At 43.7% G+C, this 15,952-nt stretch overlaps 2 protein-coding genes across 2 annotated transcripts in view; both read right to left on the bottom strand.

The window, feature by feature from the left end:
- LOC133664773 (potassium voltage-gated channel subfamily H member 6-like) overlaps positions 1–12,963 on the bottom strand; it is a 63,542-nt gene extending 50,579 nt beyond the window's left edge. Inside the window, exons 1-2 of the mRNA XM_062069672.1 lie at positions 12,818–12,963; positions 6,511–6,741 (exon numbers count right to left, since the gene is read on the bottom strand). Coding sequence (XP_061925656.1) covers positions 6,511–6,741; positions 12,818–12,893 — 307 coding nt within the window. The 5' untranslated portion in view covers positions 12,894–12,963. The remainder of the gene's footprint in view (positions 1–6,510; positions 6,742–12,817) is intronic.
- Positions 12,964–14,787: 1,824 nt separating this feature from the next.
- Positions 14,788–15,952, bottom strand: part of LOC133664771 (choline transporter-like protein 5-A) — a 49,290-nt gene continuing 48,125 nt past the window's right edge. Inside the window, exon 22 of the mRNA XM_062069670.1 lies at positions 14,788–15,688. Within this exon, the coding sequence (XP_061925654.1) occupies positions 15,591–15,688 (98 nt within the window). The 3' untranslated portion in view covers positions 14,788–15,590. The remainder of the gene's footprint in view (positions 15,689–15,952) is intronic.

The raw sequence follows: 15,952 nt of genomic DNA, 5'->3' as shown, positions 1-15,952 counted from the left end.
TCAAATTCCAAATGAGTTAATATTTGCGAAAAATAACAACGTTTTCTAGTCTTTGCAGTCTATTCAATTGAATATAAGTTGAAAAGGATTTGTTGTATTCTCTTTTTATTTACCATTTACACAACCTGACAACTTCACTGCTTTTGGGGTTTTGTACTACTATTGAATCAAAAGTGCTGCGTCAGCTACCACTGTCGCATTTCGATATCGTCCGTATTGCCTGCTCTTCGACCCGCCTCCCCCGGTCCCCCGGGCAAAAGCAATAAGAGGGCTGAGAAACAACAAAATAGCAATAACAAAAAAAGTGGACGACAGGCTGAGGTATGAAATATTCATAGTGAGTTTATTACTCTTCTAATGTACGGGTGTGGCAGGACTGCACTGATCCTCAGAACTTGTCTTCATGAATATGCAAATGATTAACGATACTTGGCTGATAAAACTGATTCTGATATGCTGATCGCTGCGATACTGGGAAGGGGTGCAAATATAATCACTTAGCACCGTGTTTCTTGACCGTAGGGCCAAAAAATTAGCTCAGCCGTAGTCGGTACTCAGTTGTAATACACTTTTCCACCACTTGTGGCAGTAATGACAACATTAAACAAGTTATTTTGCAGCATAATGTGGAATAAAAACACATTGTGTTTGTCCAGTATCTAGCATTATAAAGTTAGACTCGGTCAGCGTTTAGTTCCAGACCTCCACGTTGGCCGGGTTTCCTTCCTATCTCTCGTCCTCTCGCCTCTCCGCCTCCTTCCTCGGTGCCGACAACAAACCACGCTGGCGGTCACCGATGTTGCGCAATAAAATCAAGACTGCTAAAAAACTACAACAAAGAAACAACGACGGGCGGGGGCGAAGGGTCATCGGCGTAAGGGGGCGTTTGCATTTATTAACTCCGCCTCCGGAAACGAGCTGTTTTGAGAGGGCGTAAAAAAGTGCCTTGAAGATGGTCTGTCGAACATATCCATCCTTCAATCTTCTTCCTCTTATCCGAGGTCGGGTCGCGGGGGCAGCAGCTTAACCAGGGAAGCCCAGACTTCCCTCTCCCTAGCCACTTCGTCCAGCTCCTCCCGGGGGATCCCGAGGCGTTCCCAGGCCCACCGGCAGACATAGTCTTCCCGACGTGTCCTGGGTCTTCCCCGTGGCCTCCTACTGGTCGGGCGTGCCCTAAACACCTCCCTAGGGAGGCGTTCGGGTGGCATCCTGACCAGATGCCCGAACCACCTCATCTGGCTCCTCGCCATGTGGAGGAGCAGCAGCTTTACTTTGAGCTCCTACCGGATGGCAGAGCTTCTCACCCCATCTCTAAGGGAGAGACCCGCCAGCCGGCGGAGGAAACTCATTTGGGCCGCTTGTACCCGTGATCTTGTCCTTTCTGTCATAACCCAAAGCTCATGACCATAGATGAGGATGGGAACGTACAGTAGATCGACCGGTAAATTGAGAGCTTTGCCCTCCGGCTCAGCTCCTTCTTCACCACAACGGATCGTCGTACATAATCCATGCAAATTGTTCACCAAAGAACCACTGTCACATGTTACGTTTTAAATGTAGAAAACATCTTTAAGGATACGTTCACACTGCAAGGTAAGATTATTTTGTCGAAACCCATCTTTTTATGTAGGTGTTCTCATTACAGAAAAAAATGCAACGTCTAATGCAGGGGTGTCCAAACTACAGCCACGGGGGCCAAGTGCAGCCTGCCGGCGTCTTCAATCTGGCCCGCGAGATGGCAGCAGTTCAATAAACAATTTGACCAGGAGCGGCGTATCCGTGTCATACATAATCATCCAGGCGTCTGATTGCTGCCATTTTGTCACCATCTGGTGGATAACAAAAGTAACTCTGCCATTAATTGCATTTTCAAGAAGTGTAGCACAGCATATACTGATATGACGCAATCCAAACAACCTTCCCTAGTCACGGTGCAGAAAAAAAGATTCTAAAAGGTCTCAGTCCTGGCGCATTTGTGGCAATTTCACGGATTTTGAGCAATCAAAGTCAACATTTTCTGAACCAAATTATTAGTTTAGGATTAAGAGAGACGACAGACGGCCGGGCGTCTGCAGTGACGCAGACCCGGTATCGGTCCATCGTAGAGAGAAGCAAAGGAAACATATTGAAGAAGTAAGAGGCAAAGTGAGGACGTGGAACAACCTCTTGCACAAACTTGTAAACACGTCTCAGGGTGTTGATGCTTCCACGGTGCGGTCTACTGCTCTGGCACTATGCTACTCTGCCGGGGAGGACGCCTGTCCTGTCTGGGAGAAATCATCACATGCCAATAAAATTGACGCTGTCCTCAATGACAGCTGCAGGTGCATTACGGGAGGCCACAAACCCACAAATGTGGACAGCCTCCACCTTGGATCCGCAGGTCTGTCGCCATCAGAACTGAACGCAAGAGGCAAGTTGAGGGCACCCGCCACCACTATGACTCCAGCGAGCCATCTCAAAGTTGCCTGACGTCCAGGAATATCTTTTTCTCCACTCAGCCCGGCCACCATCCCAGTCCCCTCCTACAGCCAGGCTGGCATGGTGGCACGAAAAACGCAACATTCAACAATGATGCCACAACCAACCAAGGAACAACTCACACCAGGTCATACGGTAAATCTACATGGAAGACGTGGAAGTCGCTGGACAGACCTTGCACGGGCTTGGGCCGCTGCAAGACCAACATGGGGGCATGGGGCGATGCTGATGAAACAGACCCAAACCAAGTAACAACTAACACCCGGCCGTTCGGTAAATCTACATGGAAGACATGGAAGTCGCTCCACAGACCAAGACCAACATGGAGGAATGGGGCGATGCTGATGCAACAAAACCAAACCAAGGAACAACTAACACCCGGTCATACGGTAAATCTACATGGAAGACGTGGAAGTCGCTCAACAGACCTTGCACGGGCTTGGGCCGCTGCAAGACCAACATGGGGGAATGGGGCGATGCTGATGAAACAGACCCAAACCAAGTAACAACTAACACCCGGCCGTTCGGTAAATCTACATGGAAGACGTGGAAGTCGCTCCACAGACCAAGACCAACATGGAGGAATGGGGCGATGCTGATGCAACAAAACCAAACCAAAGAACAACTAACACCCGGTCATACGGTAAATCTACATGGAAGACGTGGAAGTTGCTCAACAGACCTTGCACGGGCTTGGGCCGCTGCAAGACCAACATGGGGGAATGGGGCGATGCTGATGCAACAAAACCAAACCAAGTAACAAATAACACCCGGTCGTTCGGTAAATCTACATGGAAGACATGGAAGTCGCTCCACAGACCTTGCAAGGGATTGGGCCGCTGCAAGACTAACATGGGGGAATGGTGCAATGCTGATGCAACAAAACAAAACCAAGGAACATCTAACACCCGGTCATACGGTAAATCTACATGGAAGACGTGGAAGTCGCTCCTCAGACCTTGCACCGGCATGGGGGAATGGGGCGATGCTGTTGCAACAGAGCCAAACCAAGTAACAACTAACACCCGGTCGTTCGGTAAATCTACATGGAAGACGTGGAAGTCGCTCCACAGACCTTGCAAGGGCTTGGGCCGCTGCAAGACCAACATGGGGGAGTGGGGCGATGCTGATGCAACAGACCCAAACCAAGTAACAACTAACACCCGGTCATACGGTAAATCTACATGGAAGACGTGGAAGTCGCTCGACAGACTTTGCAAGGGCTTGGGCCGCTGCAAGACTAACATGGGGGAATGGTGCAATGCTGATGCAACAAAACCAAACCAAGGAACAACTAACACCCGGTCATACGGTAAACCTACATGGAAGACGTGGAAGTCGCTCCACAGACCTTGCAAGGGCTTGGGCCGCTGCAAGACTAACATGGGGGAATGGGGCAAGCTGATGCAACAAAACCAAACCAAAGAACAACTAACACCCGGTCATACGGTAAATCTACATGGAAGACGTGGAAGTCGCTCCACAGACCTTGCAAGGGCTTGGGCCGCTGCAAGACCAACATGGGGGAATGGGGCGATGCTGATGCAACAGACCCAAACCAAGTAACAACTAACACCCGGTCATACGGTAAATCTACATGGAAGACGTGGAAGTCACTCGACAGATTTTGCAAGGGCTTGGGCCGCTGCAAGACTAACATGGGGGAATGGTGCAATGCTGATGCAACAAAACCAAACCAAGGAACAACTAACACCCGGTCATACGGTAAATCTACATGGAAGACGTGGAAGTTGCTCCACAGACCTTGCAAGGGCTTGGGCCGCTGCAAGACTAACATGGGGGAATGGGGCGATGCTGATGCAATAGACCCAAACCAAGTAACAACTAATACCCAGTCGTACGGTAAATCAACATGGAAGACGTGGAAGTCGCTCGACAGACCTTACACGGACTTGGGCCGCTGCAAGACTAACATGGGGGAATGGTGCAATGCTGATGCAACAAAACCAAACCAAGGAACAACTAACACCCGGTCATACGGTAAACCTACATGGAAGACGTGGAAGTCGCTCCACAGACCTTGCAAGGGCTTGGGCCGCTGCAAGACCAACATGGAGGAATGGGGCGATGCTGATGCAACAAAACCAAACCAAGGAACAACTAACACCCGGTCATACGGTAAATCTACATGGAAGACGTGGAAGTCGCTCAACAGACTTTGCAAGGGCTTGGGCTGCTGCAAGACCAACATGGGGGAATGGGGCGATGCTGATGCAACAGACCCAAACCAAGTAACAACTAACACCCGGTCATACGGTAAATCTACATGGAAGACGTGGAAGTCGCTCCACAGACCTTGCAAGGGCTTGGGCCGCTGCAAGACTAACATGGGGGAATGGTGCAATGCTGATGCAACAAAACCAAACCAAGGAACAACTAACACCCGGTCATACGGTAAATCTACATGGAAGACGTGGAAGTCGCTCGACAGATTTTGCAAGGGCTTGGGCCGCTGCAAGACTAACATGGGGGAATGGTGCAATGCTGATGCAACAAAACCAAACCAAGGAACAACTAACACCCGGTCATACGGTAAACCTACATGGAAGACGTGGAAGTCGCTCCACAGACCTTGCAAGGGCTTGGGCCGCTGCAAGACTAACATGGGGGAATGGGGCAAGCTGATGCAACAAAACCAAACCAAGGAACAACTAACACCCGGTCATACGGTAAATCTACATGGAAGACGTGGAAGTCGCTCCACAGACCTTGCAAGGGCTTGGGCCGCTGCAAGACCAACATGGGGGAATGGGGCGATGCTGATGCAACAGACCCAAACCAAGTAACAACTAACACCCGGTCATACGGTAAATCTACATGGAAGACGTGGAAGTCACTCGACAGACTTTGCAAGGGCTTGGGCCGCTGCAAGACTAACATGGGGGAATGGTGCAATGCTGATGCAACAAAACCAAACCAAGGAACAACTAACACCCGGTCATACGGTAAATCTACATGGAAGACGTGGAAGTTGCTCCACAGACCTTGCAAGGGCTTGGGCCGCTGCAAGACTAACATGGGGGAATGGGGCGATGCTGATGCAACAGACCCAAACCAAGTAACAACTAATACCCAGTCGTACGGTAAATCAACATGGAAGACGTGGAAGTCGCTCGACAGACCTTACACGGACTTGGGCCGCTGCAAGACTAACATGGGGGAATGGTGCAATGCTGATGCAACAAAACCAAACCAAGGAACAACTAACACCCGGTCATACGGTAAACCTACATGGAAGACGTGGAAGTCGCTCCACAGACCTTGCAAGGGCTTGGGCCGCTGCAAGACCAACATGGAGGAATGGGGCGATGCTGATGCAACAAAACCAAACCAAGGAACAACTAACACCCGGTCATACTGTAAATCTACATGGAAGACGTGGAAGTCGCTCAACAGACTTTGCAAGGGCTTGGGCCGCTGCAAGACCAACATGGGGGAATGGGGCGATGCTGATGCAACAGACCCAAACCAAGTAACAACTAACACCCGGTCATACGGTAAATCTACATGGAAGACGTGGAAGTCGCTCGACAGATTTTGCAAGGGCTTGGGCCGCTGCAAGACCAACATGGGGGAATGGGGCGATGCTGATGCAACAGACCCAGCCTGTAAGTGAGGAACGTCTGAACAATCCATGCAGAAGATGCCCACTCCTGGATGACCAATGCGGAGGCTGCCAATGAGACGGCTCTCCACTGGCCAAACATATGTCATCCATGGATGACGGACAGGAAAGAGCCGGAAGTCAAAGTTTTCAATTCACCGGTCGATCTACCTCCTCACCCATGGTCATGAGCTTGATGGAAAACAAGATCATGGGGACAATCGAAATGAGTTTCCTCCGCCGGGTGGCGGGGCGCTCCCTTAGAGACAGAAGCTGTCATTCGGGAGTTTGAATCCCGTTGACTTTAACTACCTTCCATGTTTCAGACGTCAGAACCAAGATTCAAACTCAGACCGCTCATGTTCATATCATTGGTGCGAGCTGCAGATGAAGAATCGGTGTACCTTCCTTGGTGTAGAGAGTAATCTCCACCTTCCTCTCCTCAGCTCCCAGGAGAGCTTTGGTCATCTGCGCCACCGCCGGTCTGTTGGTGAGGGGTCCGTACAGGAAGCTACAGGTGCACGGCTTCTGCATCACCTCAGCCCGGGTGTAACCGCAGAGCCCGCAGAAGGCGTCGTTGCAGAAGATGATGGCACAGTTCTCCACCTGGGCGTTGGCGATGATGAACTTACGGTCTGCGGAGGCAAGGAACGTTACACTCTCCCACAAATCCAGAATAAAATTGAATCATTACTAATGCTAGTTTTAGACGATACTACACATTTGGGTATGGATCCACTTCCTGAGTTCGTAAACAATAACAAAAACGACAAAAAACAATTTGTCAAAATGAAAATGATTGATGTGATTACTGTAGTATTGATCATACACGTATCGATCCACCCACTCATGTTTACATTCAAGACCTTTAGCTTAGCAGTTACCATACCCCCTACGGCAGGGGTGTGACACTCCGTTTTACAATTATTTACATAAATGTATAGCAGCCTCGTTACACAATTTGCAAAGGCAACTCTTTTTTGATTGTTATATTTTTTACTTACAGATTAATGGATAGCCCAAACCCCGCCCCACTCTGTGCCCCTCCCCCTTCAATGTCAAAATCTCCCCAAACTGGTTCCAATCGTTTGTGCTGCAAACATCTTTGGTCTAAGTATTATAGGTTCCGAGTTATTAACAATGTTATGTTTTTTATGGTATTACCGTGTAATTAATGTGTTATTAATCATAACTAAACCCCCCCTACCCCTCACCCGTACTATGTCAAAATCACCCCCAACTTGTCCAATTAGTTTGTGCTACATTTGTGCTGCAAAAGGTTTAGTTTGTGCTACATTTGTGCTGCATAAAGTTTAGTTTGCGCTGTTGGGTTTTTAATTTATTAGGGTTTTTATGTTATTAATGTGTAATTACTGTGTTATTGATCATACCTACTACCCCCCCCCCCAACCTCTAAACTATTTCAAATCACCCCAAACTTGTCCGATTTGTTTGTGCTACATTTGTGCTGCAAAAAGTTTAGTTTGTGTTATGTTTTTAAGTTAAATGTTTTTATGTTATTAATGTGTAATTAATGTGTTATTGATCATACCTACTACCCCCCCCAACCTCTAAACTATTTCAAAATCACCCCAAACTTGTCCGATTTTTTTGTGCTACATTTGTGCTGAAAAAAGTTTAGTTTATGTTATGTTTTTAAGTTAAATGTTTTTATGTTATTAATGTGTAATTAATGTGTTATTGATCATACCTACAACCCCCCCCCCTCAACCCCCACCCTTTGTCAAAATAACCTCAAACTTGAACAATCGTTTGTGCTACATTTGTGCTGCAGAAAGTTTATTTTGTGTCGTTATGTTTTTAAGTTATTAGTCATTTTTATGTTATTAATGTGTAATGAATGTGTTATTGATCATACCTACAACCCCTCCCCCCCACCACCACCACCACCCTTTGTCAAAATCACCCCAAACTTGTCCAATTAGTATGTGCTACATTTGTGCTGCAAAATGTTTAGTTTGTGTCATTATATTTTTAAGTTATTAGTCATTTTTATGTTATTAATGTGTAATTAATGTGTTATTGATCATACCTACAACCCACCCACGACCACCACCACCCTTTGTCAAAATCACCCCAAACTTGAACAATCGTTTGTGCTGCAGAAAGTTTAGTTTGTGTTATGTTTTTAAGTTAAGGTTTTCATGTTATTAATGTGTAATTAATGTGTTATTGATCATACTTACAACCCCCCGTCTCCACCACCCCACTCTGTCAAAATCACCCTAAATTTGAACAATCGTTTGTGCTACATTTGTGGTGCAGAAAGTTTAGTTTGTGTCGTTATGTTTTTAAGTTCTTAAGGTTTTTATGTCATTAATGTGTAATTAATGTGTTATTGATCATACCTACAATGCCCCCCCCCCCCTCCACCCCAAGAACTATGCCAAAATCACCCCAAACTTGTCCAATTCGTTTGTGCTACATTTGTGCTACAAAAAGTTTAGTTTGTGTCGTTATGTTTTTAAGTTAAGGTTTTTATGTTATTAATGTATAATTAATGTGTTATTGATCATACCTACAACGCCCCCCCCCCCTCCACCCGAAGAACTATGCCAAAATCACCCCAAACTTGATCAATTTGTTTGTGCTACATTTGTGCTACAGAAGTTTAGTTTGTGTTATGTTTTTAAGTTATTAAGGTTTTTATGTTATTAATGTGTAATTAATGTGTTATTGATCATACTTACAACCCCCCTCCCCTCCACCCCCACCCTTTATCAAAATCACCCCGAACTTGAACAATTTGTTTGTGCTAAATTTGTGCTACAAAAAGATTAGTTTGTGTTATGTTTTTAAGTTACATGTTTTTATGTTATTAATGTGTAATTAATGTGTTATTGATCATACCTACAACCCCCCCTCCACCCACAAACTATGTCAAATCACCCCAAACTTGATCAATTTGTTTGTGCTAAATTTGTGCTGCAGAAAGTTTAGTTTGTGTCGTTATGTTTTTAAGTTAAATGTTTTTATGTTATTAATGTGTAATTAATGTGTTATTGATCATACCTACAACGCCCCCCCCCCTCCACCCCCAGAACTATGTCAAAATCACCCCAAACTTGATCAATTTGTTTGTGCTACATTTGTGCTACAAAAGTTTAGTTTGTGTTATGTTTTTAAGTTATTAAGGTTTTTATGTTATTAATGTGTAATTAATGTGTTATTGATCATACTTACAACCCCCCCTCCCCTCCACCCCCACCCTTTGTCAAAATCACCCCAAACTTAAACAATCGTTTGTGCTACATTTGTGCTGCAAAACGTTTATTTTGTTGTTATGTTTTTAAGTTATTAAGGTTTTTATGTTATTAATGTGTAATTAATGTGTTATTGATCATACCTACAACCACCCCCTACACCCCCAGAACTATGTCAAAATCACCCCAAACTTGATCAATTTGTTTGTGCTACATTTGTGCTACAAAAGTTTGGTTTGTGTTATGTTTTTAAGTTATTAAGGTTTTTATGTTATTAATGTGTAATTAATGTGTTATTGATCATACTTACAACCCCCCCTCCACCCACACACTATGTCAAATCACCCCAAACTTGACCAATTGTTTGTGCTAAATTTGTGCTGCAGAAAGTTTAGTTTGTGTCGTTATGTTTTTAAGTTATTAAGGTGTTTATGTTATTAATGTGTAATTAATGTGTTATTGATCATACTTACAACCCCCCCTCCCCTCCACCCCCACCCTTTGTCAAAATCACCCCAAACTTAAACAATCGTTTGTGCTACATTTGTGCTGCAAAACGTTTATTTTGTCGTTATGTTTTTAAGTTATTAAGGTTTTTATGTTATTAATGTGTAATTCATGTGTTATTGATCATACCTACACCCCCCCCTCCACCCACAAACTATGTCAAATCACCCCGAACTTGATCAATTTGTTTGTGCTAAATTTGTGCTACAAAAAGTTTAGTTTGTGTTATGTTTTTAAGTTAAATGTTTTTATGTTATTAATGTGTAATTAATGTGTTATTGATCATACCTACACCCCCCCCCCCACACCCCCAGAACTATGTCAAAATCACCCCAATCTTGATCAATTTGTTTGTGCTACATTTGTGCTACAAAAGTTTAGTTTGTGTTATGTTTTTAAGTTATTAAGGTTTTTATGTTATTAATGTGTAATTAATGTGTTATTGATCATACCTACAACCCCCCTCCACCCACAAACTATGTCAAATCACCCCAAACTTGATCAATTTGTTTGTGCTAAATTTGTGCTGCAGAAAGTTTAGTTTGTGTCGTTATGTTTTTAAGTTATTAAGGTTTTTATGTTATTAATGTGTAATTAATGTGATATTGATCATACCTACAACCCCCCCCCTCCACCGCTCACAAACTATGTCAAAATCACCCCAAACTTGACCAATTGTTTGTGCTAAATTTGTGCTACAAAAAGTTTAGTTTGTGTTATGTTTTTAAGTTAAATGTTTTTATGTTATTAATGTGTAATTCATGTGTTATTGATCATACCTACACCCCCCCTCCACCCACAAACTATGTCAAATCACCCCAAACCTGATCAATTTGTTTGTGCTACATTTGTGCTGCAGAAAGTTTATTTTGTGTCGTAATGTTTTTAATTTATTAGTCATTTTTATGTTATTAATGTGTAATTAATGTGTTATTGATCAAACCTCCAACCCCCCCCCCCCCGCCCTCACCACCACCACCCTTTGTCAAATCCCCCCAAACTTGTCCAATTAGTATGTGCTACATTTGTGCTGCAAAATGTTTAGTTTGTGTCATTATATTTTTAAGTTATTAGTCATTTTTATGTTATTAATGTGTAATTAATGAGTTATTGCTCATACCTACAACCACCCCACGACCACCACCACCCTTTGTCAAAATCACCCCAAACTTGAACAATCGTTTGTGCTGCAGAAAGTTTAGTTTGTGTTATGTTTTTAAGTTAAGGTTTTCATGTTATTAATGTGTAATTAATGTGTTATTGATCATACCTACAACCCCCCTACCACCCCCACCCTTTGTCAAAATCACCCTAAACTTGAACAATCGTTTGTGCTAAATTTGTGCTGCAGAAAGTTTAGTTTGTGTCATTATGTTTTTAAGTTCTTAAGGTTTTTATGTTATTAATGTGTAATTAATGTGTTATTGATCATACCTACAACCCCCCCCCCCCCCACCGCTCACAAACTATGTCAAAATCACCCCAATCTTGACCAATTGTTTGTGCTAAATTTGTGCTACAAAATGTTTAGTTTGTGTTATGTTTTTAAGTTAAATGTTTTTATGTTATTAATGTGTAATTAATGTATTATTGATCATACCTACAAGGCCCCCCCCCCTCCACCCCCAGAACTATGTCAAAATCACCCCAAACTTGATCAATTTGTTTGTGCTACATTTGTGCTGCCAAAATTTTAGTTTGTGCCATTATGTTTTTAAGTTATTCATCATTTTTATGTTATTAATGTGTAATTCATGTGTTATTGATTATACCTACAACCCCCCCCTCCCCCCTCCACCCCCAAACTATGTCAAAATCACCCCAAACTTGTCAAATTTGTTTGAGCTACGTTTGTGCTGCAAAAAGTTTAGTTTGTGCTCTTATGTTTTTATGTTAAGGTTTTTATGTTATTAATGTGCAATTAATGTGTTATTGATCAAACCTACAATCCCCCCACCCTCCACCCCTGAACTATGTCAAAATTGCCCCAAATGTGTCCAATTTTTTTGTGCTAGTTTGTGCTGCCAAATGTTTGGTTTGTGTTATGTTTTTAAGTTATTAGTCATTTTTCTGTTATTAATGTGTAATTAATGTCTTATTGGTCATACCTACACCACCCCCACCCCCCGACCCCCAGAACTATGTCAAATCACCCCAAACTTGTCCGATTTGTTTGTGCTACATTTGTGCTGCATAACGTTTGGTTTGTGTCGTTGTGTTTTTAAATTAAATGTTATGTTATTCATGTGTAATCATTGTTATTGATCATACCTACAACCCCACTCTCCACCCACAGAATTATGTCAACATCACCCCAAACTTGTCCAATTTGTTTTTGCTACATTTGTGCTGCAACAAGTTTAGTTTGTCATTATATCTTTAAGTAATTAAGGTTTTTGTTATTAACGTGTAATTAATGTGTTATTGTTCATACCTACAACCCCACCTTCCCCCGACCCACAAACTTTGTCAAAATGGACCCCAAACTTGTCCAATTTGTTTGTGCTACATTTGTGCTGCAAAAAGTTTAGTTTGTGCTGTTATGTTTTTAAGTAATTAAGGTTTTTATTGTATTAATGTGTTATTGATCATACCTACAACCCTTCCTTTGTCAAAATGACCCCAAACGTGTCCCAATCATTTGTGCTGGTTTATGCCGCACAAAAAGTGTTATTTTTATATAAATGTTGACATAGTCAGGGTGTAGTTATGAGGAATAACACGTTAATTAAATGTTAATAAGGTATAAGAGTTAGATAATAGTGATAGCACAATTGATCAGGGCTGCTTTGGGAACTTCAAACGAGTCGACAACAAATCAATCAACTTTTACGGGACTTCCTGGTTACTCTCCCGCCAAAACCCCAACAACCAATCACAGGGCTTCTTCTTCTTCTTCTTGTGATCTGATTTGTGGCGATGCTCAGTGGAAAGTAAACCAAAGACTTCCAGAAAATGGTGAGAAGTTCTCAGTACTCACTCTGACCCTCGAACTTGCGGATGATGGTGTCCAGGAAGGTGTTCTGTGTCGCCACATGACCGCGCCGTACCGGCATGGCGCCAACTTCTTCACTCCGGCAGCTGAAATCTATACTTTTAATTTAATATTTGAATGTAATATTTCCAGTCAATGTTTGCAAACGATGCGTTCATGAAGGTCGGGGGATTTGTCGTCTGCTGCTCCCGACCCCTCCAACCCTCGCCTCGGCGTGGACACGCCCACTTTCACACTCCCTGCACGCTATTGGTCGACTTCAGCCCAGCAGACAAAGGTAATTAAAGTAATATAAAAACTAAATATCCAACAATAAAATACAAGTTGTATAAGTGGATTATAGACATAAACACCTCACTGAAAAATCGGAAGATATTTCAAGGTTTAAGGTAAAATTATAATTTTGTTGATTAACACATATAAACAACTTCATTTTTGTAAAAAAAAAAATAATAATAATAAAAAGATGGTGCAGTGCCACATCTCAATGAACGTCAACATTGTCCCACAGTGCCCCCCAGTGGAGGAATCTACTTACTACACAAAACAAAGTTTTATTTTTTACGTTTTCTTTTTAATATGATTTGTTTTTGTGGATTTTAACTAATCAAAACTGTGCTTTTTATGAGTTAAAATACCCCGACTCTCCCGGGGTATTCCCCCAAATGGCAGCTGTTGTTAACCCTTAAAACTTTGCGAGATGCTTTAAAAGTGTGTCAAATATTACAGTTTAAAAGTGTTTTAATACGTTTCTTCAATCAATTTATTGACACAATCTAGGAAAATATCAGCTTTTACTATTAAAATTGTTATGGGAAGCCTGGTGTGAGTTAAAGTTAAAGTGCCAATGATTGTCACACACACACTAGGTGTGGCGAAATTATTCTCTGCATTTGACCCATCACCCTTGATCACCCCCTGGGAGGTGAGGGGAGCAGTGAGCAGCAGTGGTGACCGCGCCCCGGAATCATTTTGGTGATGTAACCCCTAATTCCAACCCTTGATGCTGAGTGCCAAGCAGGGAGGTAATGGCTCCCATTTTTATAGTCTTTGGTATGACTCGGCCGGGGTTTGAATTCACAACCTACCCATCTCAGGGCGGACACTCTAACCACTAGGCCACTAAGTAGGTTAGATGGAAGACATTAACCCCCCCTCCTCCCTCCTTGGGAGGCAGGCGGGTTGGGTGCCCGAAACCCCCCGCTCGGAAGCGGATGCCGGTCATGGTTCCAAAAGGCGAGCGACCCGCTGGGACGCGCCCGCCGGCCCGGGCCGTGCCACACGCGCCAAAGGGTGGGCCAAAACCCGCCCCAAAGCCCTGAGACTTCTGCGTTGATCCCCAAAACTGTGCGGCACCGCTGGGACCGCGCCGCCAAGTGGGGTTGGGGGGGGGGGGGGGGGGGGGCAAAACACGCCCCCCCAGCCACGAGGCCCTGAGACTTCTGCGTATCAACCCCGACGCATGGCCCGCTGGGACGCGCCGCCATCGGGCCGTGAGGACCCGCCGTCGGTCACGGAGCCCGCCGCACCACACGCACCAAGGGGCGGGCCGAAACCCGCCCCAAAGCCCAGAGACTTCCATCTTGTCCGGTAATGATCCTTCCGCAGGTTCACCTACGGAAACCTTGTTACGACTTTTACTTCCTCTAGATAGTCAAGTTTGACCGTCTTCTCGGGCTCCACCAGAGCCTGAGTAGACCCTCCGCGGGGCCGATCCAAGGACCTCACTAAACCATTCAACCGGTAGTAGCAACAAGATTTGTGGCAATGGCAAAACTTGATGGTGTTCGTGATCGCAACAGGTAGGATGAGGGTTAGGATTAGAGATCCCTAACCCTAACCCTAACCCACATCTCAATGAACGTCAACATTGTCCCACAGTGCCCCCCAGTGGAGGAATCTACTTACAACACAAAACAAACAGTTTAAGATAAGAATGTTTTCTTTCTTGCGTTTTATTTTTGTGTATCACACACTACTCTAGTCGATGAATATGATTATTTTTGTGGATATTAACTCATAAAAACCGTGTGCCACCACCACTGTAAAAGTCTTCGATACCATCAGGTGTGTCGTCACCAGTATGAGACTCTCCTGGGGTATTCCCCCAAATGGCGAATGTTTTTTAACCTTTAAAACTTTGCGAGATGCTTTAAAAGTGTGTCAAATATTACAGTTTAAAAGTGTTTTAATACGTTTTTTTCAATCAATTTATAGACACAATCTAGGAAAATATCAGCTTTTACTATTAAAATTGTAATGGGAAGTCTGGTGTGAGATTTGTGGCAATGGCAAAACTTGATGGTGTTCGTGATCGCAACAGGTAAGATGAGGGTTAGGGTTAGAGAACCCGAACCCTAAACCTAACCCTAAAAACATAGATATTTTTAAGCGATGAAAGATCGTTATAAATAAAATACATTTTTGGCAGCCCTAATTCATACTGTATATATTTATTTGAGTAGTAACCAAGTCAAAAGGTTTGGAACCGCTTTTGTGGTCGGTCCAGTCATGGTGTCACGTCTTCATGTTGGCATCGTATTACAAAAGTTTTTATTGCTGCAGATTCTTCAAAACTGTCTCTAAAATGCTCCTTAGCTTTTGTCCATGATTCAGTCCCGCCTTGGCACGGATCCAAACCCAAAGTTAACTTTGTGCGTGTCCCTTGGTCCGGGGGCCGGTACCTCTTGTTGCGGAACCCAAATGAGATAGAAGGATACCGAGCCTGCGTCACCTCCAGGATTCTCCATCTTGCTTTTCAATGTGACCGCCAGGATTTTCCCAGAATGCTGTGCAAGTCTGGGGACGTGAGGAAAGGCTTTTCTGAGCTACCGTCATTCCTCTCCAGGTCGTCACCTGAGGAGAATTTACAAGAAGGTTAGCATTTTAGCATTCAGAGACGTCACTCAGGAAGAAACTTTGGTGAGCGTTAAACGTCCCCGGGACCCAAAGTGGTCCCAGTGTTGAAAATATTATATTATTTTTTGACTTTTAACACTTCGGATCTAACTGCTGAGATGAAGTTGAAAGTGAAAAGTCCTCTTTATCAAACTAAACTCTGTTTTTTTATGGAAAAAACAAAATATGCAATATTTATCCCCCAAAATGTTTAAAATAGAA

This window comes from Entelurus aequoreus, linkage group LG14 (genome assembly GCF_033978785.1).
Source record: "Entelurus aequoreus isolate RoL-2023_Sb linkage group LG14, RoL_Eaeq_v1.1, whole genome shotgun sequence".
NCBI lineage: Eukaryota > Metazoa > Chordata > Actinopteri > Syngnathiformes > Syngnathidae > Entelurus > Entelurus aequoreus.
Note: the sequence above shows the minus strand (reverse complement) of the source record. Positions and strands in the feature narration are given on the sequence as shown.